The sequence below is a fragment of the Canis lupus genome, chromosome 9 (genome assembly GCF_003254725.2).
Source record: "Canis lupus dingo isolate Sandy chromosome 9, ASM325472v2, whole genome shotgun sequence".
Taxonomy (NCBI): domain Eukaryota; kingdom Metazoa; phylum Chordata; class Mammalia; order Carnivora; family Canidae; genus Canis; species Canis lupus.
The window spans coordinates 22,887,956-22,902,222 of NC_064251.1; the positions used below are offsets into that span (position 1 = coordinate 22,887,956).

The 14,267-nt window shown below is 39.4% G+C and overlaps 1 protein-coding gene across 1 annotated transcript; it reads left to right on the forward strand.

Annotated features, from left to right (window-relative positions):
• The first annotated feature begins 739 nt into the window (after nt 1-739).
• On the forward strand, nt 740-12,908 carry KRT39 (keratin 39). Its single transcript, XM_025439680.3, has 8 exons — nt 740-1,255; nt 2,115-2,197; nt 2,969-3,125; nt 3,761-3,922; nt 4,034-4,159; nt 5,690-5,910; nt 7,288-7,549; nt 8,288-12,908. The coding sequence occupies exons 1-7, from the start codon at nt 806-808 to the stop codon at nt 7,538-7,540; spliced, it is 1,452 nt and encodes a 483-aa protein (XP_025295465.1). The 5' UTR covers nt 740-805; the 3' UTR covers nt 7,541-7,549; nt 8,288-12,908.
• Nucleotides 12,909-14,267: the final 1,359 nt, after the last annotated feature.

Consider the following 14,267-nt stretch of genomic DNA (forward strand, 5'->3'; position numbering starts at 1 on the left):
TAAACAATAAATATAAGCCAACACCATAACACATTTTTAGCTAATGTAATTCCACAAGCAAACACTGAGTGCTAAAAATGTCATAAAATGTGGGCTTTAGAAAACCAAAAGGTAACCAGCCTCTTTCCCAGGAAATTTCGTGTTAGTAACCAGACCCTACCTGGCAAACTGAAACAGGAAACTAGCAACTATATTTAAAAAGATTCTTACTTAAAACTAACATTTTAACCCATACAATGTCTGAACAATGAAAATGGGAAAATCGGTTGGGCGGAACAAAATAAAACACTGGTTTCTAAGTTCACCAATAATTATTAGATATTAATAGTTTCCCTTTTCTAGAGAAGAAAGGAAAAGAAGGATGAACTCATTCCTGATCAAGCTTAATGCCAGTTGGAGAGGTCAACAAGGATTTAATGAACTTAATATACTCACACCTGCTTAATAATGGATGCTGTTAGAAATGTGACGACAGTTCCTTTTGAAGACTTCATGTGAAGCTCTGGGTCCAATGACAAGCAGTAGTGGTGATGGGTAATAACTTAGTAACAGTTTAAATGCACATTTTTATGAGACAAGTAACTCTTCTCAGGCAAGTAAAAAGCAGACTAATGAGATGTTCCTATGGGATTTGATATAAACATTAGAAAGGAAAACATCCTGCCAGCTGTGACTCCACCTAGAGCAAAGGCTATATAAGCACTTCAAAGAGGAAATAACCAAGAAGCTTGGAATTCAAACACAGTCACAGCTGCTTGAGCTTTCCATCAGGACCACAGACTGAAACGAAAACTGGGTGCTCACTATGGATACTAAAGGCTGTACAACGATTTCTTGTTCAACGCCACAGCAACGCTGCTCTCGGATTACAAATTTTCAGACCATTTCTTCTAACGCTAACTGCCAACACAGTGGTCTTGAAGCCAACAGCCGCCAACCAACTGGCCACGTTCTGTGGGCTGCCAGACCCACTCCTTGTTTTTATTTCACACCCATCTGCTTAATAAACAACGTCAATGCCTGTCTACCTCTGGATGACTGCGGCTGGTGTGGTGAAGGCATCAACAGTAATGAGAAAGAGACCATGCAAATCTTGAATGAGCGCCTTGCTAACTACCTGGAGAAGGTACGGACCTTGGAAAAAGAGAATGCTGAACTGGAATGCAAAATCCTGGAGGAGTGTAACAAAGAATTCTGTGTTGTATGTCCTGACTACATGTCCTACTACGCTACCATTGAGGAGCTCCAGCAGAAGGTAAGATTCTTAAGAATGTGTATATCAGGTTGTGTCATGATATTCTCCAAGCAATAGACATTTGCTAAGCCTTAATATACTTAGTTCATTTTATTTTGGAAAAGATATTTTGTAGAATAAGAAAATATCTTGAATGAAATTATCATCTTGAGGCAATATTCAGAGTTTTATACTTATTTGTCTTCCAGGGATACATTCTGCTATGTCAGAAGTGTGTCAACATGTGTCAAAATGTGTCACCTATTGCTGCCATTTCTTTAACAAAAATAAGAAAACAAGGATCTGAGAAAGAGCATTTTGCTCTAATAAGTCCCTTAACAGTTTAGGTTTTATCCATTTTTCAATCATCACCACTCTTTCCCCCTTTTATGCTCATTTCATCATCTCCAAATTGTTTCAATGGTTTTTTTCCAACACCAAGCCTATCTCCTTCCTAATCATAGTGATGTGCTGTTGCTACTGCACATGCCAGATTTATCCCATTTTACTTGTTCAACGACTATTTACTGAACACCACCGACAACACACTAGACATTACTCTAGGCTCTGGGAAAATATTAATGAACTAAAAAGCCCCTGCCCTCATGACGATTACATTCCAGAGGATGCAAATCAAATGCAGATTTTATATTTTAACAGTAATACACATACAGAAGTTTTTATTGGAGTGGCTTTTGCTGATTTTTTTAGGAAAATAACAAAAACTCTGACTTTCCAAAGCTTCCCAAGCTTCCTAAGCATAGCTATGAAAAGCCTAACTGGCCCTTCCCTGTAAACTGCAACACACACAAGCCCTTGGTTTTTAAAGAAGGATATCCTGGTGTTTGTCTCATTTGTGTGTACAATTTCTTAATTCTAGATCTTGTGTACCAAGGCTGAGAATTCCAGACTGGTCTCACAAATTGACAACACCAAACTGGCTGCTGATGACTTGAGAGCCAAGTAAGCCCACCCAGCACTGGCATTCACAACAGATTTCACCCTGCCTCTGACTCTGCACACTGCCATGAAGATTATTCCTAAATCTGCTAAACCTCCTGCTCCATACCATATTAGCACTAGTCCAGAAAAAAACTTTCATATTTGATAAATGATAAAGCTTATAACCACTCACATGTAAATAATCCTTGTAGTTTCTAACATACGAACCCATCTGATTACCTGCACAGTAATTCAGGAAAATAGGTAGGGCCAATCTGTAGTTACCTTGTTTAAGGTGAGAAAACTCTGGTTTAATGGGATTCAGCTATATCCGAAGACATACAACTAGGACAAGACACAGCTAAAACTTGGATGCAAATTTTCTAACTCCTAATCCACTGCTCTTTCCACTTCCACTGCATTGCTTTTGAGGGCAGGAGAAAGAGCATAAATTCCCTTATCTCAAAGACCAGCAATGTGGCCTCATGCTGGCAAACTGATTAAGGAATAAAAATTAAGTGGTTATTTTTATCAAATAATCTCACATCTAAAGAGAATAAAACCCACAACAGAAATATAATAAATGAGAAAATAAAAGAAAATGTGGAAAGGAGTTCTGCTTGGCTTGATTTACACCATCTATATTTTTGTTTTGTTTAATTTAAATTCAATTAGCCAACATATAGTACATCGTTAGTTTCAGATGGAGTGTTCAACAATTCATCAGTTGCATATAACACCCAGTGCACCATTTACATTTTAATGCCTTCTTTTTATGTCTCATTTTTAAAGGTATGAAGCTGAGGTGTCTGTACGCCAGCTGGTGGAGGCTGATGCCAAAGGCCTACAGCAGATTCTGAATGCACTGACCCTGGCCAAGGCTGACCTGGAGGCACAAGTCCAGTCTCTGAGGGAGGAGCTCCTCTTCCTCAAAAACAAGCATGAAGAGGTTAGAGAACCAAGAGAGTCATTACAAGCCTCTAAAAAATAGCAACAATTCCTTTGGGCTGAATTTGGCAAAAGGTGTCTCCAAAAAGTTTTTCAGCCCTGACAATACCTACTGCTACCATCACTGGTTCAATGTGTTTCAAATCCATCACCAAAACACAATATCTGAAGCCTCCTTTGCCCTCTCCAGCTTTTACAAAAGGAAACAACCCAATTTTCCTGTCCTCACAAATGTCCCATCTTTTTGTAGGCATCCCTACACAGACTTCTACCACTATTGTTCGAAGTCCATATTGGCAAAAGCCCATATTTTTGTCTTAGAGACTATGGTCTCTTACTATAAATTCCACCTCTCTGCTGCTTCACCATTACCCATTCCTGGAAATGGTCTAAATTCCTTACGACTCTGATCTTGCTAATTAATTCCTTTTAATGTTTCACGTATTTGAATAGAGTCATATCTGAAATAGCTTTAAGTCATTTTATAGCATCTCAATGGCACCTATAAATCATCTATTCCTTTATTGTGAGCTATATTTCAGATACGATTAAGCTAAATTATTGCTATTAGACAAACAAGAATACAAGAGTGTCATCTGTCCAATAAGTGACTTCACATTCTTTTTCTTTCAATAGGAAATCAACTCCTTACAGAGCCAGCTTGGGGACAGACTCAACATTGAAGTGACTGCTGCCCCTTCTGTTGACCTAAACAGGGTTCTACAAGAAATGAGATGTCAGTATGAGTCCATCATGGAGACAAATCGCAGAGAAGTGGAACAGTGGTTCAACACACAGGTGGGGAGGGTAAAAAGGCCAAAACAAAAAGTTGACATTGCATTTCCAGGTGACCTTTAATCAAAGTCATGTTTTCTTTCATAATATTCATGGTCTTTAACCATGTTTCAGATGGAGGCACTGAACCAGCAGGTGGTGACCAGCTCTCAACAGCAGCAGTGCTGCCTGAAGGAGATCACTGAACTGAGACGTACCATGAATGCTCTGGAGATTGAACTGCAGGCCCAGCACCAAATGGTACCCAGAATGCAATGCCTAACACAGCTGTGATGGCAATAGCCCTTGACAACTGCATGTTGCAATGTTTCCCAAATTGTGTGCCTCCGAAGTTCCTCTGTTTGCTGAAAGGTCTATGCCCAAAAAAGGCCCGTGGTCAAATAAGCCTGGGAAATGCTGGAATAAACATAGGTTAAATGGGGTACCTTCCTATAGGCCTTTAATAAGCTAATATACACTATGGATCTCCAAGAAGGAGATATATGGTATTCAGCATTCCAAACTTATTTGACTGTGGATCCCTTCCTTTAAAAGCATCTCATGGCAATAATGATCCATGGAGTACACTTTGGGAAACAGTAAGAGAGCTTTTTATTACATGCATAATAGTTTTACAAACTATCAAATTTATAAAAATAATCTTATAAAGGAGGTGGCATAATTATTAAGCAAATTTTACAGATGAGGCTCAGGGAGCAAATGTGATTTTCCCACACTAAATCCCAGGTGAGTTCCATCTTGCCTATTTTATAGCAATGGAGACACTGAGGTCCTGAGGCATTAAGTAACTTGTTAAAAGTCACAAAAGAAATGAATCTGAGCCAGAATTCAGGTTCCAAAGTTGGAACCACTTCTGCTTCATTGTACTGTCTCTATAAAGTAGGGAATTATTTAAATGCTCTGATATGAAGAGTATTTGGAAGACCCTGCCCCAAAGCTAGCTTTGTCACCAATTAGTCATATGACCATGGGCAACTCATTTAACCCCTTGAACCTCAGTTTTCTCCTCTCTAAATGTTGGGAAAACCATGCAAATAATAGATTATTCAAGCCAAAGATTCCATTATCCCTAGGCTTATAGAATGATGGAGCAGGAAAGAACTCTAACCATCAAAATTTCAACACTTGTGTCTTAGTTTATTTATTTATTTTTTTTAATATTTTTTTCTTTATTTATGATAGTCACACAGAGAGAGAGAGAGAGAGGCAGAGACATAGGCAGAGGGAGAAGCAGGCTCCATGCACCGGGAGCCCGACGTGGGATTCGATCCCGGGTCTCCAGGATCGCGCCCTGGGCAGGCAGGCGCCAAACCGCTGCGCCACCCAGGGATCCCTTGTGTCTTAGATATAAAGGAATGGATTGAGTAAGAGAATTCTTTATGGCTAAATGCTGCTAACTTCTTCGCTAAGGTACAAATATTCATAGAATGAGATGCCATACTAACAGGTTCTTAAAGCCCAGGTGTGAAATAAGTTGGAATATTTTTTTGTCTCACAGATAGAAGTGTGGTAGCATATTATCAAGTGAATAATAAAGAGAAGTAAATACTTAAAGGGAGGCAAAAATAAATAAAGAGGATAAAAGGAAGTGAGCTTTAGCATAGTAGATAATTTTTGTTTTGGATTTATTTGGTTAGGAAGTAATAAGAGGGTTTGGAGACTCATTAGTACCTGTCACAAAGAAACCATTGTTTAAAATGATTCATTTCACACATGACCTAGGCTCCAAGAGGTCATCATTGTAAGTCATACTTTCCTCCTCCATGGTAGAGAGATTCCCAAGAATGCATCTTGGTGGAGACAGAGGCCCGCTACACAGCTTTACTGGCCCAGATCCAGTGTCTGGTCGATAACATAGAGGCTCAGCTGGCAGAGATACGGTGTGCCCTGGAAAGACAGAACCAAGAATATGAGATTCTGCTGGACGTCAAGTCCCGGCTGGAGTGTGAGATTGCCATATACCGCAGCCTTCTGGAGAGTTCAGAAGTCAAGTAAGTAAAATAAAAACAGCTTCTATGAGAAAATATGTTCACATACATTTATTACTACTGTCACTGGCAACAAGGGGCGTGCACTTTGCTCTTCTTGCCAGTGATGGGAACTTGTGATATATAGTCTCAAGCTGTGCTGTTTGGAGATCAGTTGTAACCTACTCCAAATTTGAGGTCTTAGCTGAGTCATTCTGAAAAGCCAGTGTACCAGGCTAACTCCTTATATGTTGAGTTTTTTTAAGTAGAAGAGGAAAAATGGTTTCCCCAAATATTCAAATATTCCTGGCAACTTATAGATTCTCCCCCACTGAGATGCACTTTTATGAGATCCAATAGACTGACCCTGTTCCCTTTGGAGGAACATTCTGCTCAGGCTGAAATGCCCACACCTATCCAGCCACTTGTTCTTGATGCCAATAGCAGCATGTAGATATGTGTGTTTTAACACCATTTTTTAGAAAAAGAAATTATAGTGTTTTTTCAATGATAAGAAGCCAACCAAATCATAAGGAACTGACCTAGAGAGACCACAAGTTGTTTAGAGGAAAGCAACTCAGTCCAAACTAACACCCTAGGTGCAGACTTAGTTACAGTTGTTACAGAGACCTTCTTCTCCAAAATAAGCAGTGAACTCTGTTCATAGGATTCTTTTAACTGGCACATTTTAACTGCCACATTATACCAGCACAAGATTCACCCCTGCTAGTCACTTTGAGGAGCTACAATATACCAAAGTTGCTTGAATCATCAAAGAAAGATGATGCTTTCTAAAAAGAGTTCTGTTAACTGCTTCCAACTCCAATTCTGTAAAGTTTCATTTAAATACGCCCAGAAGGCACTTTGAAGCTTCCTGAAAAAACCTCGAGGACTCTTCCATAGATGAGGTTCAAGCCATCAGTAGTATTGTGGCTCTCTGATAAGAAAAATATCTGATTAACTTGCTTTCCTCAGATAATAAGCCCCTTAACTTGTCCCTTATCACTGTTGACCATGTACGTTTAGTTCTCACTATACTTATTGTGCAGGTGAAGAACTAAAGCTCAGGAGGACTCACTGATTTATCTTAGGTCACCAGCTGGTGAAGGACAAAGCTACTACACCCTGGTCTTTAACTCCTGGCAGGACGTCCTTCCACCGTGTGTGGTAGCATTCTCCATAATAGCAGCTTACATAACCTAACGCTTCTAAACCTAACTTGCTGCTTTCCCATGGATCTGGTCTCATTCTTTTTCTTCCACTAATGATAGAATAAAATTAATGAATAAGCATTTGGGAGTACTTGTTTCAAGTGATGCATGAAAAACTGCCCACCGCTATTGTTTTCTATCACCACATTACCTTCCCTCAGTCACAGGTAAAATTCTGGTTTTTTTCTAGGCTTCTCTGTAACCCGTGTGCCACCAAATGTGAGCCTTCAAGTAAGGCCAGCGCCATGGAATGCACAGCTCTGGTTTACAATACACCATCCTCAGATTCCCGCAGGACACAGGAGCCTTGCTGTGCCTACAGAGTCCTTCCCCGAATACTGGTTAAAATCTGCACCATCACTCAGGAGATTCAGGATGGCAAAATCATTTCTTCCCATGAGCATGTGCAGCCTTGCTTCCTTATCAGAATTGCCAGAGTTTGACATCCCAAGGTGAAGAAAATATCCCTCGTTCATGAAAGAGAGGTCAATACTTGTTCCTACCAGAAAGGCTTAAAAGTCCCCAGCCCCTTTAAGGTACTTAGTTTCTTATACCACATTGGGTGTGCCCTGCTAAACAGAATACCTTGTATTCTGATCCCTCCCTAAGTTGCAGCTGTCAACGTGATAATAAGATGGATGAAATTTCTCTAGGAGCACATTACCCATTTCTCTGAGAGACAGGCAGTGATTTGTAGGTGCCCAGGAAGGTTCCCTACATTACTTGACTTCACAAGTGATATGCGGTTTCTCTTTTGTTTACTCAGGTCTTGTGTACTTATATTCCTCACTAGAGCCAGTCAGACAAGTTCTAGGATTGCTTTTCGCCATGGTACATGATGTCAAAAGCTGCAACCTTCCCCCTTCTAAAATCCTTCCTTGGCCATGGAAAGAAGCCTCTATTCGAATAGCATGAATAGGGGAAAAGATCATTAATGTTCAGTTTCCTTGAAAAGTCATGAGTCTGTCTCCTGTTGAACTCCGCTGTCTGTTATCCATACTGACATACTTCATGTTCCCCAAGATATTTCTGAAGATGTCTGTGTTCTCCAAAACTTTGAAATGATTGGGCTCTCCAAATATTTTCATCATCAAGAGTCAGGAAGAGTTGTGGAGTGAATCTAGAGCATTTTGAAGGAATAACATGGATCCTTTCACTAAATGTTTGCTATTTCTCTTTCCACTCTTTAGGGAATGGGAGTTGTTTCTGACTATTTAACAAAGAACATGGAGCTGGAACTCTCACACGCTGTTCCTCCATCTCCCTGGGACTGATGACCATGAAAACATAGCTTAGCTTCCTCCTTCAATCTATCCATCAGAGAGAAATGGATTTGATATCACAAACTTTGCAGAAAAGTAATCATTGAGTAATTGCTGCTTGCAAGCACAAGACAGTCCCAAGTGAGAATGGTATGTACATGGTACTGGCCATCATCAGAGCTTCTCACAGCAAGGTCACAAAGAGATTCAGTCAATCCCTACAAAAATTATTCAGTATTTCCAGAAGTTTTAGTAAATAATTACAAATTAAATATAGAATGTGGAGTCAAAGACCTGAAGTCCTAAACTAGTTTCTTGAGACCTTAGACAAAACATCTAGCCTTCATCAAATTTAATTTCCTTATTTGTTAAATGAGAACCTTGGCTACTTGACAGGTTTGTTGTGCAGATCAAATGAAATTGTTCATATCATGCTACTTAGTACACTGAAGAACATGGTGCAAATGTTATTTTTACATAAGCTTTACTTTTAACTACAGCCCTAGACCTGTGTTATTATCTCATGTCAAAATTCTTTCCCCATAAATTTAGTTATCCACTCATGATTTGGGGAGTTTTAATAGTGCTTGGCTTTGAGGGGTGAAAAAAGAACAGAACAAGATCTTCTTGTCATCAAGCCTGCAATTTTACTCAGTAAAGTGTTTCTGAAGTTAGGGTCTATATCAGATATCAGTTGATGGCTGGTGCCCACAGCAAAGACAAAAGTGTCGTTTAACTCATGCTCAGCAGCCACTTCCTCCAGACTAGTAGCAACTTGCACTGAGGGAGTGGAATGCAGAACTCCCAGAGAGATCTCTTTCTTGTCAATAACTTCCTTCCCATCCAAATTCCCAGATTACCCCTGGTAGCACATCACTGCATACCATCTCAGACTGAATGATAGAAATGTGGGAAGAGCAGGGGGCTTGCACTCAGAAGCCATAGGAGAGAGTCTCACCCCATTCTATGTGTATGACCTTGAGTAAAAGGGACATAAAGATGTAGGCCCTAACACACTAGAGGGATTAAATGGAATAATAATAGTGAAAGGGTCCTTTAAGTTATACAAGGCCAGGCAGAAGGGAGGTTTTGTCCCCTGATTGGAAACCAGGCATTTGTCATTTCCTTACATACTTCTTCCTGTGTGTCTGGTTAAGTGATGGTCCCCAGTGGATCACATATGTACTATCAACACTAACTGGAAAACCAGTTAAGGAGAGGCTGGAGTTCTCAGTCTGCCCTAAGTTTTGATTTCAACAGGATTCAGAGTTTAGGAACCTTTCTGGACTCAGGCTAAGCTTGGGCTGCTATGGCATTCTCAGTTTATCCACAAAACAAGATCTCTTCTTCCCACTCCAGGCATGTGCCACACTCGGCCAAATTATAGGTATTTGAAACCAAAAAGACAGGATCCTAGTCCTGTAGGGCAGTTATAACACCAGGTTCCTTTCTCTGAAAGTCTATATAAAGTCCCAGTAAGACAGAATCATAAAAAAGGATTGACTCCATGGAGCAAGATGGCTTTTTGTTTGCTAGAGCCTGTCTCAGAGAGGGAAAGAATATCAAAACCCATTTGGTGGTCCATAATTTTATTTCTAAACAAAGGAGGTTTAGGGATATATTTTCTCTAGATTTCGTCTTTTTTCATGTTGACTCCACCTTAATATGACAGCTGGTTTAAATACTTCCAAATGCTTCTCTCTTCCCCTTCATCTCTCAATCATTAATTGCCTTCCCAACCCCTATACATGACTCACAATCTCTCCATCTTCAGCCTCTAGGATCAATTCCAGCAATTTCTGCTTAGAAGAAGTGGCCTGAAAATTTTCCCTCAAGAGTTCAGTTAGTGGTAACCCCTTACATTACTTGCCACGAGGATTTCTCTAGTTAACCTAGAAACCACTTCTATCCAAGTCCCCTGAGGAACCTATAAAATTCAGATTCTTGGGCCCTACCCTAGACCTCCTACATTAGCATCTCCAGGTGTGGGACCTGGGCATCCAAATTTTACAAAATTTTCAGCCAAAGCATGTACGCCAAATTATAAAAGCCACTGCTTGCTAACTGACAAATGCTTTTTGGTTTAAAGATCTGGATGACTTGCTGCCTTCGGGGATTATCTTTTAAGCTCTGACACTAGCTTGATAGATGACCACGCTCACAGACAATTCCTCCTCTACATATCTATCCATGTGTTTATGAAGGAGGATTAATAAAAAAGCTAAGAAGTAACTCATTTAATAACTAATTCATTTAATCCTTACTACCACGGAAGAGCTACCACTAATATTCCCATTTAACAGATAAAGCAACTAATGGGTAAAGCAATTCAATGTTTTCCCCAGTGTCACACAATAATAAGATTGAATTTTAAGTACTCTGATTTCCTTAAGAAAGTTAAAATAGCACGGGATACATTTCACAGTCTCCAAGAATAGAAGCAATTCACAGTAGCAACAGATTATTTTTCCAACTCTTCAAGGAACTATTCTATAGCCTGCTTGTCAATGATTCATTCCAGTGAGAGACCATCCAAGGAATCTATGATATTAGCCTTTGTCATTCTTTTTGTCCAGAAATTCATAGACTGAGTTTTATATTTAACTTCATGTTATTATGGTAAGAATGCTTAACATGAGATGTACTCTTTTAACAGATTTTTAAGTAAACAAGACAGAATTGTTAGCTATAGGCACAATGTTGTCCAGCAGATCTTTAGAACTTATTTTATACCTTTTGATTAGCAACTCTCCCTTTCCCCTTCTCCCCAGGCAATCCCCTTCCCTGGCAACCACCTTTCTATCCTTTGCTTCTATAAGTTTGACTATTTTAGATATATCTCATGTCTCATATAAGTGGAATCATATATCTCATATAAATGGAATCATGCATTATTTATCTTTCTGTGACTGACTTATTTCACTAGTGTAATGTCCTCAAGGTTCATTCATGTTGTCACATATTGCAAGATTTCCTTATTTTTAAAGGCTGAATAATATTCCATTGCATTTGTATGTATGTGTGTTGCATAACATACATACGTATATACCTCACGTTCTTTTTTATCCATTCATCATCAAACAATTCATTTAGATTGTTTCTATCTCTTGGCTATTGTGAATAATGACTCGATGAGCACAGGAATGCTAATATCTCTTTGAAAATTAGAAAGATTTCTGATGACATCTAATAGCTTTTTTTTGTATCAGAGGTGAAGAAATGGGGTCCACAGACAAAGGAGATTGGTCCATGACTCATAGTCAGTAAGAGAATCCAGTGCTCTTTCTTCTACTTCTCATTCCCCACCACATCTGGAGTAGACAGCACTGGAACTGGGTTTGATGGAAAACAAAATTGAACCATCAGGCAGTGACCTTCCATTCTAGTTCTTTTTTTTTAATTTTTTTTTAATTTATTTTTTATTGGTGTTCAATTTACTAACATACAGAATAACCCCCAGTGCCGTCACCCATTCACTCCCACACCCCGCCCTCCTCCCCTTCTACCACCCCTAGTTCGTTTCCCAGAGTTAGCATTCTAGTTCTTAGAAGCATCATTGACTTCTCTGCGCTTAGACCTGGAGATTTTTCTGATCTATTATCTAAATCCCTGATGTTCCTCACCTTATTGTGTCTTGCCTTCTGCAACTGTAAATAGAAAATAGCATCAAAGATAACATCCTCCAATTCCTTCTCTCTCTGAAGTCTTTTTTAAAAAGGCAATCAGATGCTATTGATAAGATCTTTAAGTTTTTTAGAAGCTAATTATTGTATGTTCTTCTTATTGATTTTCATGTATCAAACAATGGATAAAAGTGTATTGCTCATTGCATGAGTAGGTCTACCCTAATTCTGTCCATTTTGATTTAAAATGCAAGTTCTGATGATAAAGAGCATTTTATTTATTTATTTATTTATTTTTGCCTTTTAGGCTTTTTTAATAATAAATTTATTTTTTATTGGTGCTCAATTTGCCAACATACAGAATAATACCCAGTGCTCATTCCATCAAGTGCCCACCTCAGTGCCCACCACCCAGTCACTCTCACCCCCCGCCCTCCTCCCCTTCTACCACCCCTAGTTCGTTTCCCAGAGTTAGGAGTCTTCCATGTTCTGTCTCCCTTTCTGATATTTCCCACTTATTTTTTCTCCTTTCCCCTTTATTCTCTTTCACTATTTTTTATATTCCCCAAATGAATGAGACCATATAATGTTTGTCCTTCTCCAATTGACTTATTTCATTCAGCATAATACCCTCCAGTTCCATCCACGTCGAAGCAAATGGTGGGTATTTGTCGTTTCTGATGGCTGAGTAATATTCCATTGCATACATAGACCACATCTTCTTTATTCATTCATCTTTCGATGGACACTGAGGCTCCTTCCACAGTTTGGCTATTGTGGACATTGCTGCTAGAAATATTGGGGTGCAGGTGTCCCGGCGTTGCATTGCATCTGTATCTTTGGGGTAAATCCCCAGAAGTGCAATTGCTGGGTCGTAGGGAAGATCTATTTTTAACTCTTTGAGGAACCTCCACACAGTTTTCCAGAGTGGCTGCACCAGTTCACATTCCCACCAACAGTGCAAGAGGGTTCCTCTTTCTCCACATCCTCTCCAACATTTGTGGTTTCCTGCCTTGTTAATTTTCCCCATTTTCACTGGTGTGAGGTGGTTTTGATTTGTATTTCCCTGATGGCAAGTGATGCAGAGCATTTTCTCATGTGCTTGTTGGCCATGTCTATGTCTTCCTCTGTGAGATTTCTGTTCATGTCTTTTGCCCATTTCATGATTGGATTGTTTGTTTCTTTGGTGTTGAGTTTAATAAGTTCTTTATAGATCTTGTAAACTAGCCCTTTATCTGATACGTCATTTGAAAATATCTTCTCCCATTCTGTAAGTTGTCTTTTAGTTTTGTTGACGGTATCTGTGCAAAAGCTTCTTATCTTGATGAAGTCCCAATAGTTCATTTTTGCTTTTGTTTCTTTTGCCTTCCTGGATGTATCTTGCAAGAAGTTACTGTGGCCGAGTTCAAAAAGGGTGTTGCCTGTGTTCTCCTCTAGGATTTTGATGGAATCTTGTCCAACATTTAGATCTTTCATCCATTTTGAGTTTATCTTTGTGTATAGTGCAAGAGAGTGGCCTAGTTTCATTCTTCTGCATGTGGATGTCCAATTTTCCCAGCACCATTTGTTGAAGAGACTGTCTTTCTTCCAGTGGATAGTCTTTCCTCCTTTATCATATATTAGTTGACCATAGAGTTGAGGATCCACTTCTGGATCCTCTATTCTGTTCCATTGATCTATGTGTCTGTTTTTGTGCCAGTACCACACTGTCTTGATGACCACAGCTTTGTAGTACAACCTGAAATCTGGCATTGTGATGCCCCCAGCTATGGTTTTCTTTTTTAAAATTCCCCTGGCTATTCAGGGTCTTTTCTGATTCCACACAAATCTTGAAATAATTTGTTCTAACTCTCTGAAGAAAGTCCATGGTATTTTGATAGGGATTGCATTAAACGTGTAAATTGGATAAAGAGCATTTTAAAAGCAAATTTCCTCTCCCAATGAGAAAGAAGGAGAAAGAGATTAAAATTCAAGAGAAACAGAAAGTGTCCCAGATGAGAAAGAAAGAGCACCATCCATGTTAGAAAGAATTTGTAGGCTGAGGCAACCAGCGTCCATGACACAACGCCATGCCTAGTATCAGTGCAAGCAAGCCTGGAATGCACTGTTTCAACACTGTAATCAAATGTCTTTATAGAAAATGAATCTTTTGGCTGGTTGGCTAGCTGGAAATATCTGGCGTGTTTCTGAATGATTCACAAGCTTCATGGGAACAACCCACGCACCTAGTTCAAATGCGAACAACCAATCCTATTTGGCAACATTGGAAAGGTTTATGTAGTCAA